At 44.1% G+C, this 17,131-nt stretch overlaps 2 protein-coding genes across 6 annotated transcripts; both read left to right on the top strand.

Moving 5' to 3' along the window:
- The first annotated feature begins 341 nt into the window (after positions 1–341).
- LOC125513156 (protein SAWADEE HOMEODOMAIN HOMOLOG 2) lies at positions 342–6,063 on the top strand. Of its 4 annotated transcripts, none has more exons than XM_048678188.2 (8): positions 342–443; positions 525–731; positions 840–948; positions 1,692–1,755; positions 1,937–1,988; positions 3,911–4,039; positions 4,905–5,024; positions 5,587–6,063. In XM_048678188.2, the coding sequence occupies exons 2-8, from the start codon at positions 549–551 to the stop codon at positions 5,869–5,871; spliced, it is 942 nt and encodes a 313-aa protein (XP_048534145.2). In that variant the 5' UTR covers positions 342–443; positions 525–548; the 3' UTR covers positions 5,872–6,063. The 4 variants fall into 4 exon arrangements, with proteins under 4 accessions (XP_048534145.2, XP_048534146.2, XP_087385484.1 ...); XM_048678189.2 differs by having other exon boundaries at positions 345–443; positions 529–731; XM_087529358.1 differs by having other exon boundaries at positions 386–438.
- A 3,832-nt stretch (positions 6,064–9,895) lies between these two features.
- On the top strand, positions 9,896–14,099 carry LOC125529088 (protein SAWADEE HOMEODOMAIN HOMOLOG 2-like). 2 transcript variants are annotated; one of them, XM_048693501.2, is made up of 8 exons: positions 9,896–10,010; positions 10,131–10,327; positions 10,404–10,560; positions 10,718–10,781; positions 10,981–11,032; positions 11,525–11,668; positions 12,874–12,993; positions 13,560–14,099. In XM_048693501.2, exons 2-8 carry the CDS (start codon positions 10,160–10,162, stop codon positions 13,878–13,880), a joined length of 1,026 nt encoding a protein of 341 aa, XP_048549458.2. In that variant the 5' UTR covers positions 9,896–10,010; positions 10,131–10,159; the 3' UTR covers positions 13,881–14,099. The 2 variants fall into 2 exon arrangements, with proteins under 2 accessions (XP_048549458.2, XP_087383654.1); XM_087527528.1 differs by having other exon boundaries at positions 9,896–10,015.
- The last annotated feature ends 3,032 nt before the right edge of the window (positions 14,100–17,131 follow it).

Genomic DNA, 17,131 nt, shown 5'->3' with positions numbered 1-17,131 from the left:
CATGGCTCATGGTTGGGCATAACAGCAACCTAGTGTCTCGGCTCTACACAACCAGGCACACTGAACCTACCCGACCCTACCACATTGGACCCCAAAACACCTGGCAGGAACTTGCACAAATTCTGGCCGGAATTGGCACCCCTTGTTTTATCCGGGAGAATTAATGGAGTGAATTGCACTACATTAATTGAAAAAGTAGGTTGCGTGTGTGTGAGGACTGAGGAGTGCCAAAAGAGGGTGCGTCGGCCGCATGATCGAGCTTGTACACACTACCGCAGATCGAGCGGCTGGTTGCGTATTTGTATTTATCCGGAGGAATTAATGGAATGAATTGCACTACATTGATTGCAAAAGTAGGTCGCGTGCGTGTGAGTAGAAGTGCCGAAACTCCATCTCCATCTCCACAAATTGTACACAGCCGCTGGTGACACACAACTGGTAACGTAAGCTTCTCCTCCCTCCCACCCCTCTCCATCTCCATCTCCATCTCCATCTCCAACGACTCTGCTCATCTCATCGCGTAGGCAGGTACGGCAGCCAGAGGAACTATGACGGGGCAGCCGCCGAGGCTCGTGTTCCGGTTCACCCAGGCGGAGGTCGCCAAGATGGAGGAGGTCCTCCGTGAGCTCGACGCCATGCCCAAGCGTCCTGTCATCCACGGCCTAATCGATCACTTCAACGCCTCCCCGGACCGCTCAGGCGACGGCAAGGTCCCCGTCCAGTACAATCAGGTACTACTAGGTTTTCCCTCCCCGTACGTTGCCCAAGATCCGCCGCGTCCGCCCTAGCTATTTCCGTACTTGGATCTATACGTGTGGATTTGTATTGGGTGGTCGCAGGTGAGGAATTGGTTCCATAACCAGAGGTCCGCGCAATCCCAGCGGTCCAGGAAGATGATGCTACCCCCTGTTAACGAGGAACACCACCCAGTGGCCGGATCCTACTCAGGTGCTGCTGAAATATATCCCCATCTTAACTCTCTTTATTTCCTTATTATCATGTACTTAATTGCTACGATGACTGATCTTAAGTTGCTACGATGATACATGATGGTCTATTGGTAAAGCTTTCGTGGTGCAGAAGTTATGCATAGCCTCCCCGTTGGCATGTTGTTACAAGGTTTTGCATGTCATGAAGCTTGTCGCCGTGCTGTCTCACCTATTGACACCTAACTCGGCAATTGCACGACACGTGGTTCGTGTGCCCATTACATTTATGCACAACTGCAGGCAAAAATGGCAACCAAGTTAATTTTGGCGAGTTAGCCTATCCTGTACATTTTGTGGGCACATCAAAATATGCCGGCCATTGCCTCTGTCCTTGAAGCCCCTTAATTTGGGATTTTCCAGGACACGCGGTTGTTTCTGCGCCCATTACTTTTATTCACAACAGCAGGCAAAATTTTCGACTAAAGTTCTCGTTGGCAGGTTCTGGGACTTTATAGCCTAGAATGTAATCCTTTGTATTTGTGGGCCCTTGAAAGTTTGTTGTCGCGCTGTCTCAGCTGTTGACACTCAGTTTGGCAATTGCAGGACACGTGGTTTGTGCGCCCTTTACTTTTATTCATAACTCTAGGTCACATGGCACAATTTTCATGTTTGTTGTTTAGAAGATTTTAGTTTTGTAACTGACCAAACACATATAGTGTATCATGTTGATTATGGTTTATTGATACTGCCATTACCAATCAGGGAATATTTCTTCGGATGGTGGTCATGTCCAGTTTGAAGCAAAGTCGGCTAGAAATGGAGCATGGTATGAAGATATATACATATTTCATCATTTCCTCTTTCATGTCATTTCATGTCACATGTGATCTGTTTTTGTGTATGTGATTTAATATTCCACGTGAGTGTGGGTGGGACTGTCTGATGTGGGAGGGATAGTTGAATGAACCTTTCAGTTTTACATGCTTGACCAATTCTTGTTGTTACAGGTACGATGTTGCTGCCTTTCTGTCCCACAGGTTCATTGACACGAGGGACCCGGTAATGACCATAGAACTTTTTGTTAAATAGGATTGATGTTAGTAAATTCATTTCTGCCATTCTTTATTCAAGCACTTAGCTAGCACTAAAGGTAGAGATGATTCCGGTTCTTGTCTTTTTATAGTTGGTGACAGTATTGATGTTAGAACATTTTGAACACCTGACTCATCTAACTTTGTGTTGGGGAGTCTTTAACAACACAAGATAGTACTAATAAAGTACTGAACAGTTAAGAAGACATTAACAACCTTGTGTATTTGTACTTTAGGCTTATATGGAAAGCTAATTGGTGGTATAGAAATTGCTTTCACAATCTCTCTGTTTTCTCATGTAAAACAAAATATAAATTGAATGTTTCTTTCAATGATTATATAGCTCGATCTGCAAAATGTCTGAGTTTCAAAAAGGAAAAAGTTAGTTCACCCCCTTCAATTATCGTCCTTGAGCTGTAGAAATTGAAGCGAATCAAACTGCAATGATGGTTTCATGCCAGCTTGGAAATGTACCGAGCGCATTCAACTGCATTGCCACCATGGAACCCCACTTACCCATTCTACCAATCTCATGATCTAGTTAGCATAGGAAAAAATATTTAATTTTTTATATGGCGTGAACGTGCAATAACATGCAACGCGTGACACAATCTGCACCACCCGACCATGCATTGCTTGTCATAATCATGATGTCATCGCACAGTCATCGCACAGTAGTCTCCTCCAAAATGGATTATTAAGTTAACTTCTGGTCTTCCCAGCGCCGCAGGACTTTGTGATCATAATCACTCCTGGCTGCTCCTCTTCCGCACAGCCAGCCACGAGGAGGGGAATCTCTGAGACAAAGTGCCTATCTAGGTTCTTGTATAGTACATTTCCTTAATGAAAGGAAGAGGCAAGAGAAATAGTACAGCTCATTTGCTAGGTCACAGTTTGGGTATTTTAATCTATGCGTTTTGATACAGTAGATTGCTGGATTTCTGTTTTATTTTCTACTGATATTTCATCCTAGATGAAGAAGGGCGTTTATTGTTAGAGATGTCGTGACATTACTATTCAGTTAATATTATGGATATATGGTCATTTTCAAAAACATAATATCACTAGTGAGGGTTGCTTGTATTTACTCTTCTATGGGGAAAATGAAACCCAAAGAAGTGAATGGGTATCTTGTTTCATCGACCCTTTCTTCATAAGGGAAGAAAGGGTTTTCAAAATTTGCAGCAAAGCTAGCAACATCATATGTAGTACAACAATTGTGCAGCAAGCTAGCAATAACATTCAGTACCAATATAATTGCATAAGAGTTTCTTTTTCAATGAATAGCCAGGCGCAAATTGCAGAGCCGGACTTGTACATATTCAAACTGTAAAGCATATGCATCTGTGCTGTGTTAGTTTGCAAATTAACTAACATCCATGCTGTGTTAATTTCCAAATTAACAAACTGATCATTCTAACTCTGTGCTTACTAGCTGTCATTCACATGATGCCAAAACTTTGTTTCGTGATGTGTCTGCCTAAGTTGGATGATTTGCCATAATTCAAGTATTTCTTTCTTCCAGTTATCTATGGAGAATCGCAACAGCAGTAGTAGTCCTATTTTAGACTCTTAGTTGCCTCCACACACACAAAAGGAAGAAGTCACAGCCATAGTACGGAAAGAACTTTGCATCATGTAGCAAAAGCGGAAGGCAAACGTGTTTGACGGACACCAATGGGCTGGTGCGGAGTTACACAAACCTTCCAGTCCTAAGTGATACATGTGGTTAGGAGTGATTTGCGCTTCTTTTCATAGTCAAGGGTGAAAACTAGCCTCGATCATTTTCGAGAAATATTCAATACCCATGTTCCTCTAGTGTTTAATCACTCTCCACAGCGGGTTCATTATACCAACTGTGCTTGCACTTATTTATTTATTTTGTTTCAGGAAGTACTAGTTCGATTTTGTTGGCTTGGACCTGAGGAGGATGAATGGATTGATGTTTGTAAAGGTGTGAGACTGCGTTCTCTTCAATGTGTTGCTGTGCTTCCTGGGGATCTCATTCTTTGTTTTAAGGTAGCCATCTTAAACGACTTCTTTTCACCTGACTTGGCAAGCTAGCATCTCACAACTTGATAATTCATGTCTTCATGAAACATTAAGTTACCCTTCGGAATACTAAGCCAGTTTATTTTAGCCACACAATATGTATCCAATGCCTGACAGCTCTCCATTTTCCTTTTGTTATGCACTTGAAAATTCCACAGTTACTTTCTATGGCGTATGATAGAGTAGTGATGGGTATGTCTTTTGGATTTCACCTGCCAAGAGTCATTAAAAGTTTCTGCTTTGACGTTTGACTGTTCCTTGTTGATACTCAACTTGTATAGGCTCTATTTCTTGTTTTTATATACTTATAAAAGATGTGATTCCAGTTTGAGAGTTTTCAAACTATTGTGGTTGACAACACTTACTAAACGACCATAAAAGCAGTGCATTTTATTATGTCATACTTTTGAGTACTAAAACTGTTTTTATTCTAAAATTGGGTGTAAATTTATCCAATAAATTTTATTATTACTTTATTATTAAATTGAGCACTGAAAGATTTTTTTTCAAAATGAATGCTGTAGCCTATCTCTGGTCATTTATAATGTGGATAAACCAACTTTCATCAAATAAGCTTTTCCAATAAATCCTCATGTTGGTAATTGCGCACAAACACCGGTATGCCGATAAATTAGAGCATTGAGAGGAAATGTGCATGACTTTACTGCTCTTTCAAGAAGTATTATATACTCAAAGTAGGGTATGGTTGAGGGTCTGACTAAGGATTTCTTGTCGCTGGATGTAAATAACACAGTAAGGGAATGTTGTTTTAGCTGTCTCATCATGTAGTATTATCATTTACTCAAGTTGATTTCTGTGCCGAATTGAACAGGAAGGCAAAGAGCAGGCCTGCTATTTTGATGCGCATGTTCTTCAAGTTCAAAGACGCAGGCATGACATAAGGGGGTGCTGCTGCAGGTTTCTTGTTTGTTATGATCATGATCACTCTGAGGTAATTCTGCTTCTGTCTACAGTGTTGAGTGTTCACGCATTTACTCTGGTTCCATTGTTACGCCATGGTAGGATATCAGAATTAATTGACGCTTGGGTCCTGGAGCTTCAGTTCTGTTATAGGGCTGTTGGCCTGACAATAGAAATGGATTTTCGACTTCATCCACGAAAGTTATTATTACAACTACGACCCGAATTGCCAAATCAGACATTCATCCCTATGATTTATAACGTACCTGGACATTTATAAATGAGTAGCTCGCCATGATCGTTTCTCTAACCATTAAAACCCATCCTAGTTTCTGTAGGCAACCAAACTTACTTCAAAGTTTCCATGTGATTTCATTTCCAATCTGCAAATTTTTTTTATCACAGAACAAAAGAAATCTGAATGTTCAAGTAAAATTGATGGGGAAGAATAGTGTAAGACACTATTTTTTTTTTGTTCTAGGCTAGTTATATTACTATATGTAGTCAAATAAAACGGAAAGCATAATGAGTTTAGTTTGTTTTATGATGTTTATACCAAATAATTTATTTTGGCATTTCTTTTCACATGACAGGAGTTTGTTCCACTGAGCAAGGTATGCCGTCGACCAATGCACCAGACAACCCAAAAGCCACACAAAATGATGAGTATCAACACTGACAAGGTGACCGGGGGCGCGGTTCCCATTCCACCAGATCAAGGAGGGCCATCTGACAAGGCGGTTGCTCCCTTACTAGACACACCTACTAGCACCCGCAGCTATTCAGTGGCAGATGTTGAGATGGGGGATGCGGAGGCTGCCCCAAACAGTGAAGCTGCAAATGAAGCACATGACGACAAGATGAATCTGGGAGTGTAGTTCTTTGGCTTCCCAGTGCATTTCGTTGTGAATTTTCTAATCGAATAATGTTTGCCTCAGAACTTCCAAAAGAGGAAGGATGGTTACCCAGTAACTGTAATGTGCCCATGTTGACTGGATTGCTTGTGTGGTGCAAAAATTGTTGGATTGGTTATCTATATCTATGTAGCTATGTCGTCGGAGAAGATATTATTTTGTGGTGGTATTGTCTTTTGGGGTTAGGGTTCAGGGTTATCCTTCAGTACACCCCCTTAGATGAAAATATTGGCAGTAGTGTCATTTCCTGTAACTGGAATTACCAAGGGGTAATATTATCACACGGAAGGCCCTCCAATTAGAGGATCTGTCTATACATCTCGTGGAATAAGGGATCTATATATAGATCGCCCTTTGTCCTCTTCTTCTACCTGGACATCTAACTCTCTCCTTTCATCTGCCAATTAACGGCTCCTTGTTTTCCTTCTTTTTATCTGTTCTCATTTGATCGATTTGCCACCAGCGGCTGACTCCTCGCATTTCCGAAGCTGATGGAGAAGCTAATATTGCCCTTCCAATTGACAACTAACGACATATTTGAATGCATCACCATGCACAGGCACCATCGAGGAAGCAGATCCATAGAGGAAGCAGATGGTATATTGAGGATGTTCTCCAAAACCTAAATTCTATGATATTGCAACATTGCTAGATTAGATGGGCGTTCCTTCATCGGGATAATGGTGGCGTTGGAATGTATGACCGCTTTTTATGAATCAGATTTGCCATTGTTGCACACAAACACGTTTTTTTGTGGATAAAAGACAAACACAAGAAAAACTTATTTAGTATAACCTGATTTTGATTTTCTTTAACAAGGTGATTTTCATTAGCATTCCCCACCTAATTTCAGAAAAGAAGAGATACAGAAATCGGAAGTACAATCATATGTGCAACTGTGTTTAGTATATTAGAACTAAGTTTTGCTCACCCGGAAAAAAAGTACTAAGTTTCTGCTCAAGTCTCATGGGTCGCTCCTGTGACTCTAGGCGGCCCGTGGTGGCGGCGAGGCACCTCATCCACCTCCTTCACTTCCCCTGCTACCCAGGCATGCTCACTCTCTCTTACGCGGCAACAAGGTACTGATCTCACCCTGGTGGACTCCTCATGTCTGGCCAGTCGTGGCCTGCTTGGTGGAGGTGCGGCCCATGTCGTGCGTGTTTGTGAGGCGGGCTACTATCACAGCGTCATGTTGGCGCTGCTACCCGTGGGTGGGTGGTGGTCGTGGAGTGGGCTCCCGACCACCACTGTAGGCTAGATCCACCCGATCCAATAGGCTCCTGATCTGATTTGATAGCTTCCTTGGGCATGGCCTCCCCTTTTTGGTGGCACTTGTGGCTACTTTTGGGCACTAGGGTTCATCTTCTGTGCAGGTGCAAGCTGCTATGTTTGGGGTGCAGTGGGTGGCGAGGTTGCTCTAGTGCGGCTGTAGGGGCGGCGGATGCGTGCTTGCAATCCACCACACAGTGGTTGGTGGCTGAAGATGGATCCCCTTGGTCGCCGGAGTGACGGATCCAAACGATGGGCACGGCGACACCATTTTGGCGGGTCTTGTGTTCCAATTTTTTGGTCACAAAGATGGGATCTTCTGTTCCAATCTTTTAATGTACCTTTAGGTGTTCTGGCGAAAGTAATATAAAAAATCAAACACACAAATCTTTGGATTTTTGTTTTGGACATAGAAAATGTTATTGCATTGGTAGTTAGCAGCATGCACCCTATATGTCGCACTGCTATATCATCCACTAGCCATGTTCCCTCCTTGGCTTCACGTCTCTACTAGTAAATTGCCATTCTAGGATTTTAAGCACAATTTTAAAATGATGTAAACGATGTATAAAAAATTGAAAGTTTGCATGGTGTCATCATGTGATTATTCAAATATGTGGTTAAAAATTCAAAGTGTTACACAAAAGTTATGTGATATGTTGCTTACAAACCGAATAGATTGAGATATCCATTGGGAGATTTGTATTTTGAAGGGGGGAAGTGTCCGGTTTGAGAGGGAAATTTTGGGTTCTTGTGTTCTATTTTTTCTCAATGTACTTTTAGGTTTTCTTTATCAAAGTAATATAAATAATGAAATACACCAGCTCGTTGAAGTTTTGTTTTGAATTTTAAAATGTTTAAATCATTGTTTATTAGCAGCATCCAGTCCGCATGGAATGCTGCTAGTATACTTTTGGCATTGCAGGATTTAAAACAAAATTTTGGGGCACTGTGTTCCAATTTCTTCAACCCCCTTCTCTTTTGCTTATTCGCCTTGACCTGCCATCGCTTGTTTGGAGGGTTGCTCTCCGTACCTTGCTGGAAGAGTATCTTAAAATATGTGTACACAATCAAGGCCTACAATGTCCGGAATGTTGGAATGGGGATCAAGATCTGCAAAGGTCCAATCATCGTGAGCAGCTGAGGCAAGCTAATAATCATCATGCGTCAGCGATAGCAGGCGTGTTGACGCTCAAAAGTGGCATGATCCTATGAGTGGCTTGAATCTATAGAAAGATGAAGTCAAATTTATGGCATTGGATGGCCCCTCACTGTGAAGATCAATATAAATATGGGGATGGTCGAAAATGGAGTCTAAATATGAAATTTATGACCATTTCAGATATGCATGTGTTGACACGAGATTATGGCATGGAAGAAAACAGAATTAATATGACTTCAAATGGAAAATGTTTTGAAGATATTTTTTTTCTTATGAACAACTTTCAAGTTTGGATCATCTCAATCCGATGTCGTATACGAATTGTACCGCCAAAATTGTACATTGCTAAAGGAAAATCTCGAGATGGTCGGAAATTCCAGAAGTTTTGACCAGACGGTTCGTTCCAGGCCACAAAATTTGGACGTCAAGTCTACATTTCTCAATGGAGATCCAGAGGAGGAGGTGTATGTTAAGCAGCCTACTGGGTTTGGACAAACGGCGAAGCCAGCAACAATACACGACGAGGAAACAGCATGCGCTGAGACCAACGACGGACCACGCTTTAGGGTAGGAGCACTACCGACACAAGTTATACCCGGTAAATGGCTCACATCGGCTTGACAAGATGGACAGGTGCAATGTTCATGCACAACGGTCCCAGACTTAAATTGGTTATCCATTGTATCCGGCTATCTGCACTATTGGCAAGTTCACCATTTTGACTCGTAGGCGACGCTAAAACTGCTGGCATGAAGGCCACGAGAGCGACTGGCGGCTTGAGCCTTGGCCGCAGGAGGGACCCCTTCCTAGGAGGGGCCCGCATAGCGTCTCCCGCAGGTTGGCCAGCAAAGGCCCGGCATCGACACGCTCTGGCGATCAAGTGCGTCCTCAACATGATCTGTCATAGTCAACTGAACCTTAACTTACCCTACTGGAAGATGACATCGGAGGCACCGTAACACGAAGGCACCAAAGGGAGGCCAATGTCCTCCCATAATTCTTGCACTAGTTCCTCGTTAGTCTTCATCTTTCTCGGCTGCACCGTAGATGAGGGGCCATCATCCTCAGCATGCTCGTCGCCGGAGAGGACTACATTTGCGGCGTGCACAACTGCTCTGTCCTGAACAACATGCACCTTATCCCCATCACAGACGGCCAACGTTTTGAACCTGGAATTAGATCCTCGTAATCTCGTGGCTGGTGCGGTGGCCTACACGCACATTGCAATCCACGAGCACTATCGTGTCGCCGGCCATGATCCTCTCTCCGTGCCGCAGATGGTGACCATCCTCGATCTTGCGGTCGCCATTCCAAGGGAAGAAAAAGTGAAAGGGAGATCGTGGTACAGGGTGCCGGGACGACATGGCAAACTGCCATCACCACTTCAGCGGCGGGGAGAGTGGGAGAGCGTCCGAGCCTTGTGGTCACAGCAGTGTTTCTTGTCTTTGTCTTTGGCAATATTTGTCCTGAAACATGCGCAACTACACCAGTAGGACGTAGTACATCCAAAAGGTGGGCCTACCGTCCACGTTGGCCACGATTGCGCGTGAGGAGCACCAAAAGGGGGGGTGTCGGCCGCGTGAGTTTGGATCTCAACAAGGAAGAAAAGGCCGACAGAGATCGATTCGAGAGGCATACTGTCACAGACACAGGAGTAGCACACACAGATCTGGTAAGGTACTCCTCCCTTCCTCCGGTCCAATCTGTTCTCCATCTCCAGTCTTGTAATGCTTCCTCAAATCGAATCTGCTGTGGTGTGCTGATCTCACCTCACCGGCGGGGGTACACGCAGGCGCGGCAGCGAGGGGCGGAGAAGTTAGGATGATGGGGAGAATCCGGTTCACCCACGCGGAGGTCGCCAAGATGTTGGAGGTCCTCCGTGACCTCAACGCCATGCCCAAGCGTCCCATCATCCAGGGACTCACCGACGACTTCAACGCCTCCCCGGACCGCTCCGGCGACGGCCAGGTCCCCGTCCAGTACAGTCAGGTACGTTGCCCAAGATACAGTACAAGCAAGTCAGCCCTATTTTCAAATTCTGATCTGATGATCTGCGTCGGCGCAGGTGCACACCTGGTTCCAGAACCGGAGGTACACGCAGAAACGGAGGGGTGAGCGGCCGCCGGCACAAGGGAAGATGCTGCCCACGGGGGCTGAGGCACAGCACCCAGCTTCCTACAGGGTTCAGTCCTCTTGCCCTTCCAACTCCGAATCACAGTCAGGTGCTGCACTGTTCATTCCCTTTTATTGAGAATTGCAGGCTACATGGCACAATTTTATTGTTTCTTGTTTCCAAGACTTCTAACTTGTTGTAACCGACCGAACACATACCATGTATCATGTCGATTATGGATTATTGATACTGTCGTTGCCAATCAGGGAATGCCTCTTCGGATTGTGGCCTGGTCCAGCTTGAAGCAAAGTCACCAACAAATGGTGCATGGTATGCAGCAGATATACATATTTCTTGCTTTCTTTCTTCTTTTGTGCCGATCGATGTCACATTTGGTCCATTTTTGGGTAGGTCATTTAATTTTTATCATGAGTGTGGGTGGGTCTGTTAGGTGTGTCGGTGTGCGGTGGGCGGTTTACTTGCATCAACCATTCTATTTTACATGCATGACCAATCTTTGTTGTTACAGGTTCGATGTTGCTGCCATCCTGTCCTACAGATTTTCTGAAACCGGGGACCAGGTAAATTCATTTCCTAGATCTGAATTCTAGAAACAGGGGAACTTTTTTATAAAACAAGTAATAGTAGCATTGTTTCAGAAATCACTTTGCATCCTTGTAGATGTAGTCTTTAGTGTATGTAGCAACCATGGAAGGCAAACATGTTTGACGGGCACAAACCCGTCGGTTCCTAAGTGAACATGTGATTCTTGTTGTGCAAGTGGACGTGGCCTTGTGATTCGACTTGAGTATGGGTTGACAAGAGATGTACGTAGAGAAATAAAGAGAAGCAGATAGGTTGATCTTGCTGCCGACATGCCAAAGATTACTGCCAAGACAAGTTTAGGGTGATTTGCGCCTCTTTTCGCAGTTGAGAGTGAAAACTAGGCTCGCTCATTTTCTGAGAATTATATAATGCTCATGTGCTGTATTGTTTAATCTCTCTCCACCGCGGGTTCACTACCTGTGCATTATGCCAACTGTGCTTACACTAATTTATTTTTTCTGTTTCAGGAAATACAAGTTTGGTTTTCTGGATTTGGGGCTGAGGAGGAAGAATGGATTAATGTTTGTAAATCTGTGAGACTGCGTTCTCTCCCATGTATAGACACAGAATGTGTTGGTGTGCTTCCTGGGGATCTTATTCTTTGTTATCAGGTAGTCATCTTAAACGACTTCTCTTAACCTGACTTAGCAAGTTTGCATGGCACAACTGATAATTCATGTCTTCATGAAACTTTAATTTATCCTTCTGGATTACTAAGCCGGTGTATTTTAGCCACAGAATATTTATGTAATTCCTGGCAGGCGGTTACAGTCGGGCTTTTTATGCGCTTGAAAAATATGTACATAAACTTACGATTCAACCATTATTTTATTTTTGTTACTTGTTCGCCTGTGAAAGCGTGTTGGGTATGTTGGTCGGTTCTCACCTGCGAAAAGTGCGGAGCCTTCTGAACTGTGGTGCACATGACCAACAGAATTTTGTTGCTTACTTAGCCAAATCATTTATTTGGTCCGTTTTGAAGAGATGTAATTGAATTTATATTTCAACTCTGTTGACACTCAAGGTTCTTCAATTCATAGGCTCTATTCCTTGTTTGTCTAGACTTTAAAAGTAGTGCTTAAGAATTGTGCTTGCCAATAATTATTAAATCCCGTTTTTAATCCTCATGAATTGTATATTCCGCTTCAGCATGCATCTTATATGCTATATACAGCATGGTAGTTGAAGTAAATAGGACATTTAATTAAGTACAACATATGTTTCCTGTCACTATCCATATCTTGGTAATCATATTTCATATAATAGAATTTTACTGTGATGCCACTTGGTCAAACTGGCAGCACTGATTTGACCATTTATTAGTCGTGTCCATGACCAAATGACTGTAAAATCACCACATTTTATTAAAATATCATACTTTTGAGTACTAGAATTAATTTTTAATCTAAAATTGGGTGTGAATTTATTCTATGAATATTATTGTTACTTTATCATTAAAGTGAGCGCTGAAAAGCTTTTTTTTCCTTTTTATTGATAAAATGGATAGTCCAACTTTCATCAAATAAGGCTGCCTAATAAATACTAATGTTGGAGTGTAGAGATTAATTTTGCATGAATTTACTTCTAGTTCAAGACAATATCATACTCAAATTGGAGGATTATACAGAGCCGGAGTAAGGAGTTTTGGTCACTGGGTGTAAGTAACATTGTGAACTAAAGTCCCGTAAAAGAAAATTGTGAAGGAAAGTTGAACAAAGGGCCAAACTATGTGAGTTAGTTGTCTTGTAATGTGATGTTATTACTTATTTTAGTTGATTTCTCACAAGAATAAACATTTCTGTGCTGAATTGAACAGGAAAGAAAAGAGCAGGCCCTCTATTTTGATGCTCATGTTCTTGAAGTAGAAAGGCGCACACATGATTTAAGGGGTTGCCGCTGCAGTTTTCTTGTTCGTTATGATCATGATCACTCCGAGGTAACTCTCCTTGTCTCTAACACTGTTGAGTGTGCATGCATTTATTCTGGTTACCGTGTTACACCATTGTTGGATGTCATAATTGGGGCTAGGGTTGTTTGCCTGCACATAGAGTTATATTTTGGGACTTCATCCTGGACTCGAGAAAGAACTTGATGACAACTACTACCCGAGCTGCCAAATCAGAGCTGGTTTTCTTCTTCATAACATGCATGGACATCCATACATGAGTAGCTCACCATGGTCCTTTGTAGACCCATTAAACCCATCCTAGTTTTTGAAGGAAACCAAACTTACTTTGGCATTTCCTTGAGATTTCATTTCCAATCTGCAATTTCTTTGGAAACCATACAATATAAATCTGAATGTTCAAGGAAGATAGATGGGGAAGAATAACAGTGCAGAATACTACGATTTTTTGTTCTCAGCCAATTATCTTACCATGTAGTCAAGTAAAATGGAAAGCGCAGAGTGATGAGTTTAGCTTGTTTCTATGATGTTTACCATGATTAAATATATTTTTGGAAAAGTCGTCCCTTGATTTTTCATTTATTTTCACGTGACAGGAGATGGTTCCACTGAGGAAAGTATGTCGTCGACCATCTGCTGATGTTAAGATTGATATTGTAATTGATGATAGCCTAGCTGAGCCGAAAGCTCAAAAGTCGCACAAGAGGATGGATACGAACCCTGATGAGGTCACCGTGGTTCCTGGCCCACCAAATCAAGGAGGGCGATCCGACAAGCTGGCTGCTCCCTTACTTATCACGCCTGATAGCACCCACAGAGATTCAGTAGGAGATGAGCAGATGGGGGATATCGAGGCTGCTTCAAAAGGTGAAGCTACAAGCAAAGCACATGGTGACAAGATGAACGTCGGAGCATAGTTGTTTCGCTTCCCTGTGCATTTCTTTCTGAACTTTTAGTACAAAAATGTTGGTCTATGAACCTCCAATGAGGAAGGATGGTTGCCCGGTAACTACAGTGTGCTGATGTTGACTTGATTGGTGTTGTGGTGTACTTCCAAAATCTGTTGGCTTTGGTATCTATATCTATATAACTATGTCATGTGACAACATGTTGTTTTGTGGTCGTGGTGTATTTTATCTGTCCGTTAAGGTCTAGACAGGCACAATTTGTAAAACAAAGAACGCGCACACACACCAGAAGATTTCTTGCAGATTGTGTTCACGCATCTTCATTTATGGTACATAACTCTTTTTTCAGAACATTTACAGTACATAAATTAAACACCAAAGGTTGACCTACATAAAGCGATATGTTGCGTTGACCTTATGACCAATACATGACATCTAGGGAAAGACAAGTCATGGTCGCTCGGGCTAGGCTGTTGAGACTATTCGTGGGCTAGGTGCAGTTAAGTCGACCATGATGTGACCCCTTTCGGTAAATCGTCAATCCCAATATGGTAAATCACTTGCTACAAACAGGGTGAATCGGTGCAAGTAAGCTCGGCACCATAGTATACGCCACAACCACCTAATGACTCGGCTGGTGAATGACCCAGTGATGAGGCACACTTGATGGCCTGAGTGAAATGAAAGTGTGTATAGGTGAATTCGGTGCATGTGTTACTTTGAAGAGGAGTTGTTTGAGCTGATGGCGCACAGTGAGCACGTCACGGTGATTGGTAATATCATACCAATTCTCGTCTAGCTGGCTGAGCCCGAGAACGCTGATCTGTAGAACCACGATGAAGAATGCATCCATGTGTCGGGTTTTCTCCCCTATCGATGGCAAAGACGACAGTCCCACGGCTGTGGATCTCGACAAGTGATCCGTCTGTGAACCGTAGCTTGAAGAACGCGTCGGCCGATCTAGTCATGTGGTTTGTCGCGCTTTTGTCGAGGAAGTACACCTCGCATCGGTTTTCGCCATTATGTGTGGGCATGATCATCACCTTCTCCAGATTGAGGAAAACGTGGCCACCCGTGTGCGTCAGTGGTCGGACCGTGCTCACGGTTTCGACTGAGCTCGAGTTCGCGACCTAGGAGCTAGTACAAAAAGACGTTGAGTCCTCCTTGACTAACTCGATGCTGGCCATCACCAAACCTAGTCCCTCATCTTCCTCGGTCTTTATGAGACCGCCTCGTAACGTTGCTTCTTGCAACACTCACAGGCCTAGTGGTCCTTATTGTCGAAATACTAACATATGTTCCGGTCTTCACTGTTTTCGGGAGCGGTGCTAGTCCACCCTATTGTTGGGTTTGTCCTAGCTTTTGCACACGGTTTCCACTGTCTCGGCGCCTGCGGCCACGACCACCACCTTTGCTTGAGGCTCGGCCGCCATGCAACTGCCTCTTCTTCGCCTTCCACTCCTTCTGAGTGCGAATTAGACATCCGCCACTAGGGCTTTCCCTACTGTCATCCATACGGTCCTCAACTACCCGGAGCTTCCCGTAAGCTCCTCGGTGGAGATCAAGCACAAATCAACCAGAGTCTCAATGAAGATTGCCACTTGCACAAAACTAGAAGAGACAATGTAAAGAAATTTTTGGACTATCTTGGTCGTCGACGTCGTTGTCGAGGGAGCCGAGCGAGGTGGCGAGGCTGGTGATCCTCATAACGATAGCCATCGACTCGCTCGGCGTCCTTGATCTCCGCCCACAACATACACGCAATCGCTGCCAAGGCGCTGGGTTTTTAAGAAAGTGCATGCCTCCTTGATGTTGACCATCCACGCGAGCATGTTGTGCATCTCCGCGGGAAGCACGGGGGCGAGGGGCGAGGGGTGAGGGGGAGGGGGCGAGGCGGCGAGGGGGGTGGAGCGGAACAGCACGGCCCATGCATGTCTATCTTTTCTCTATGGAAGACGGTGTTATTCTTAATGGGGTTCCGTAGACATGGCCCCTGCAGGTTCACTTTGATCACCAGTGCCCAACCACAATAGTTGGTGCGGGTGAGCATCGGGAAGGAGAGGTTGGTGCCGCTACCAGCACCGGTCTCGTGCACGATCTCCCTTACTATGATCTGAGCACCCGAAGCGCGGCATGTCCTAATGCGCCCGCGGCTCCGAGAGCAATGTTGCTCGTACCCTGGCGGCATCTTGGAAACGCCAAATATTAACGCTTCCGTGGTGGTATCTTGGAGCCACCGGAGGCTAACCGTTGTTGTCCTCCTCCGCTCGACATGGTCGCTTGAATAAGGCTTTGATGCCAATTGTTAAACGCAACTACTACTCTCAGGTCCCAAACTATGAGGGCTCAGGAGCACTTTCAATAGTTGGCTCGGCGTGTGCTACTACTCGAAGCTCAACTGATCGAAGCCGAATGCTTTCTCTCATGTATTTGTTTGGGTAAGATGAATAAATATTAGTCCTTTACAAGCACAAATAAACCGCTCAATGAGGCCGATGACCACATTGCTTATGTGATGTTCTATATGATATCATAGCTGACCTCATGCCCTAGGATAACATCATGGATGACCTCACTATTTTAGACATGGTTTAATCCTACACTAACCATATGCCTAACAATGGAGAAGGGATGGGACATCAATCGGCAAGGTTCACGAGGAAGGGCGGTTCGATTTGAGTCGGTGCATTGCCCATGGTCGCTGGGGCTGGGCAGCTCCAACTACCCGCGGGCTAGGTGCGGTGATGGCGACCATGATGTGACCCCTTTCGCCAAATAGTAAATCCCAATATGCTGAATCGCTTGGCAGGGACGGGGTGAACCGATGCAAGTAAGCTCAGCGCACCTAGTGACTCGGCTTCACACCACCTGGCGTTCAATGTGCACACTGAACCTACCTGTACGTACCACGTTGGACGGCCAAAACACCTAGCACAAATTCTGACCGGAGTTAGCACCCCTTAATTAATTGCTTCGTTTACCCCAGGTAATTAATAATAAGATTAATTGCAGAACATTAATTGCAGAAGATTGCCTTCTCTTACATCAGAGGCTGGTAACACAACCTGCTCAACTAGTAACATATGCTTCTCCCTCCCACCCCTCTCCATCTCCATATCCATCTCCGACGAATCTGCTCAGTCATCTCACTGCTCCGGCGACGACAACGTCCCCATCCAGTACAATCAGGTACTAGTACATTTTCCAACCCCGTTGCCCAAGATCAGCTCCGTCTTATATATTCGGATCTATACATATTG

The sequence above is a fragment of the Triticum urartu genome, chromosome 6A (genome assembly GCF_056163025.1).
Source record: "Triticum urartu cultivar PI428250 chromosome 6A, HENAU_Tu73, whole genome shotgun sequence".
Taxonomy (NCBI): Eukaryota; Viridiplantae; Streptophyta; class Magnoliopsida; order Poales; family Poaceae; genus Triticum; species Triticum urartu.
This window is presented reverse-complemented; position numbering and strand designations above follow the sequence as displayed.

Excerpts from the sequence above, each read along its gene's own strand:
- LOC125513156 (XM_048678188.2), top strand. The coding sequence starts at position 549 with ATGACGGGGCAGCCGCCGAGGCTCGTGTTCCGGTTCACCCAGGCGGAG. Across the intron at positions 1,989-3,910 it reads TCATTGACACGAGGGACCCG|GAAGTACTAGTTCGATTTTG; the intron begins GTAATGACCATA and ends ATTTTGTTTCAG. Across the intron at positions 4,040-4,904 it reads ATCTCATTCTTTGTTTTAAG|GAAGGCAAAGAGCAGGCCTG; the intron begins GTAGCCATCTTA and ends CGAATTGAACAG.
- LOC125529088 (XM_048693501.2), top strand. The coding sequence starts at position 10,160 with ATGATGGGGAGAATCCGGTTCACCCACGCGGAGGTCGCCAAGATGTTG. Across the intron at positions 10,782-10,980 it reads TCACCAACAAATGGTGCATG|GTTCGATGTTGCTGCCATCC; the intron begins GTATGCAGCAGA and ends TTGTTGTTACAG. Across the intron at positions 11,033-11,524 it reads TTTCTGAAACCGGGGACCAG|GAAATACAAGTTTGGTTTTC; the intron begins GTAAATTCATTT and ends TTTCTGTTTCAG.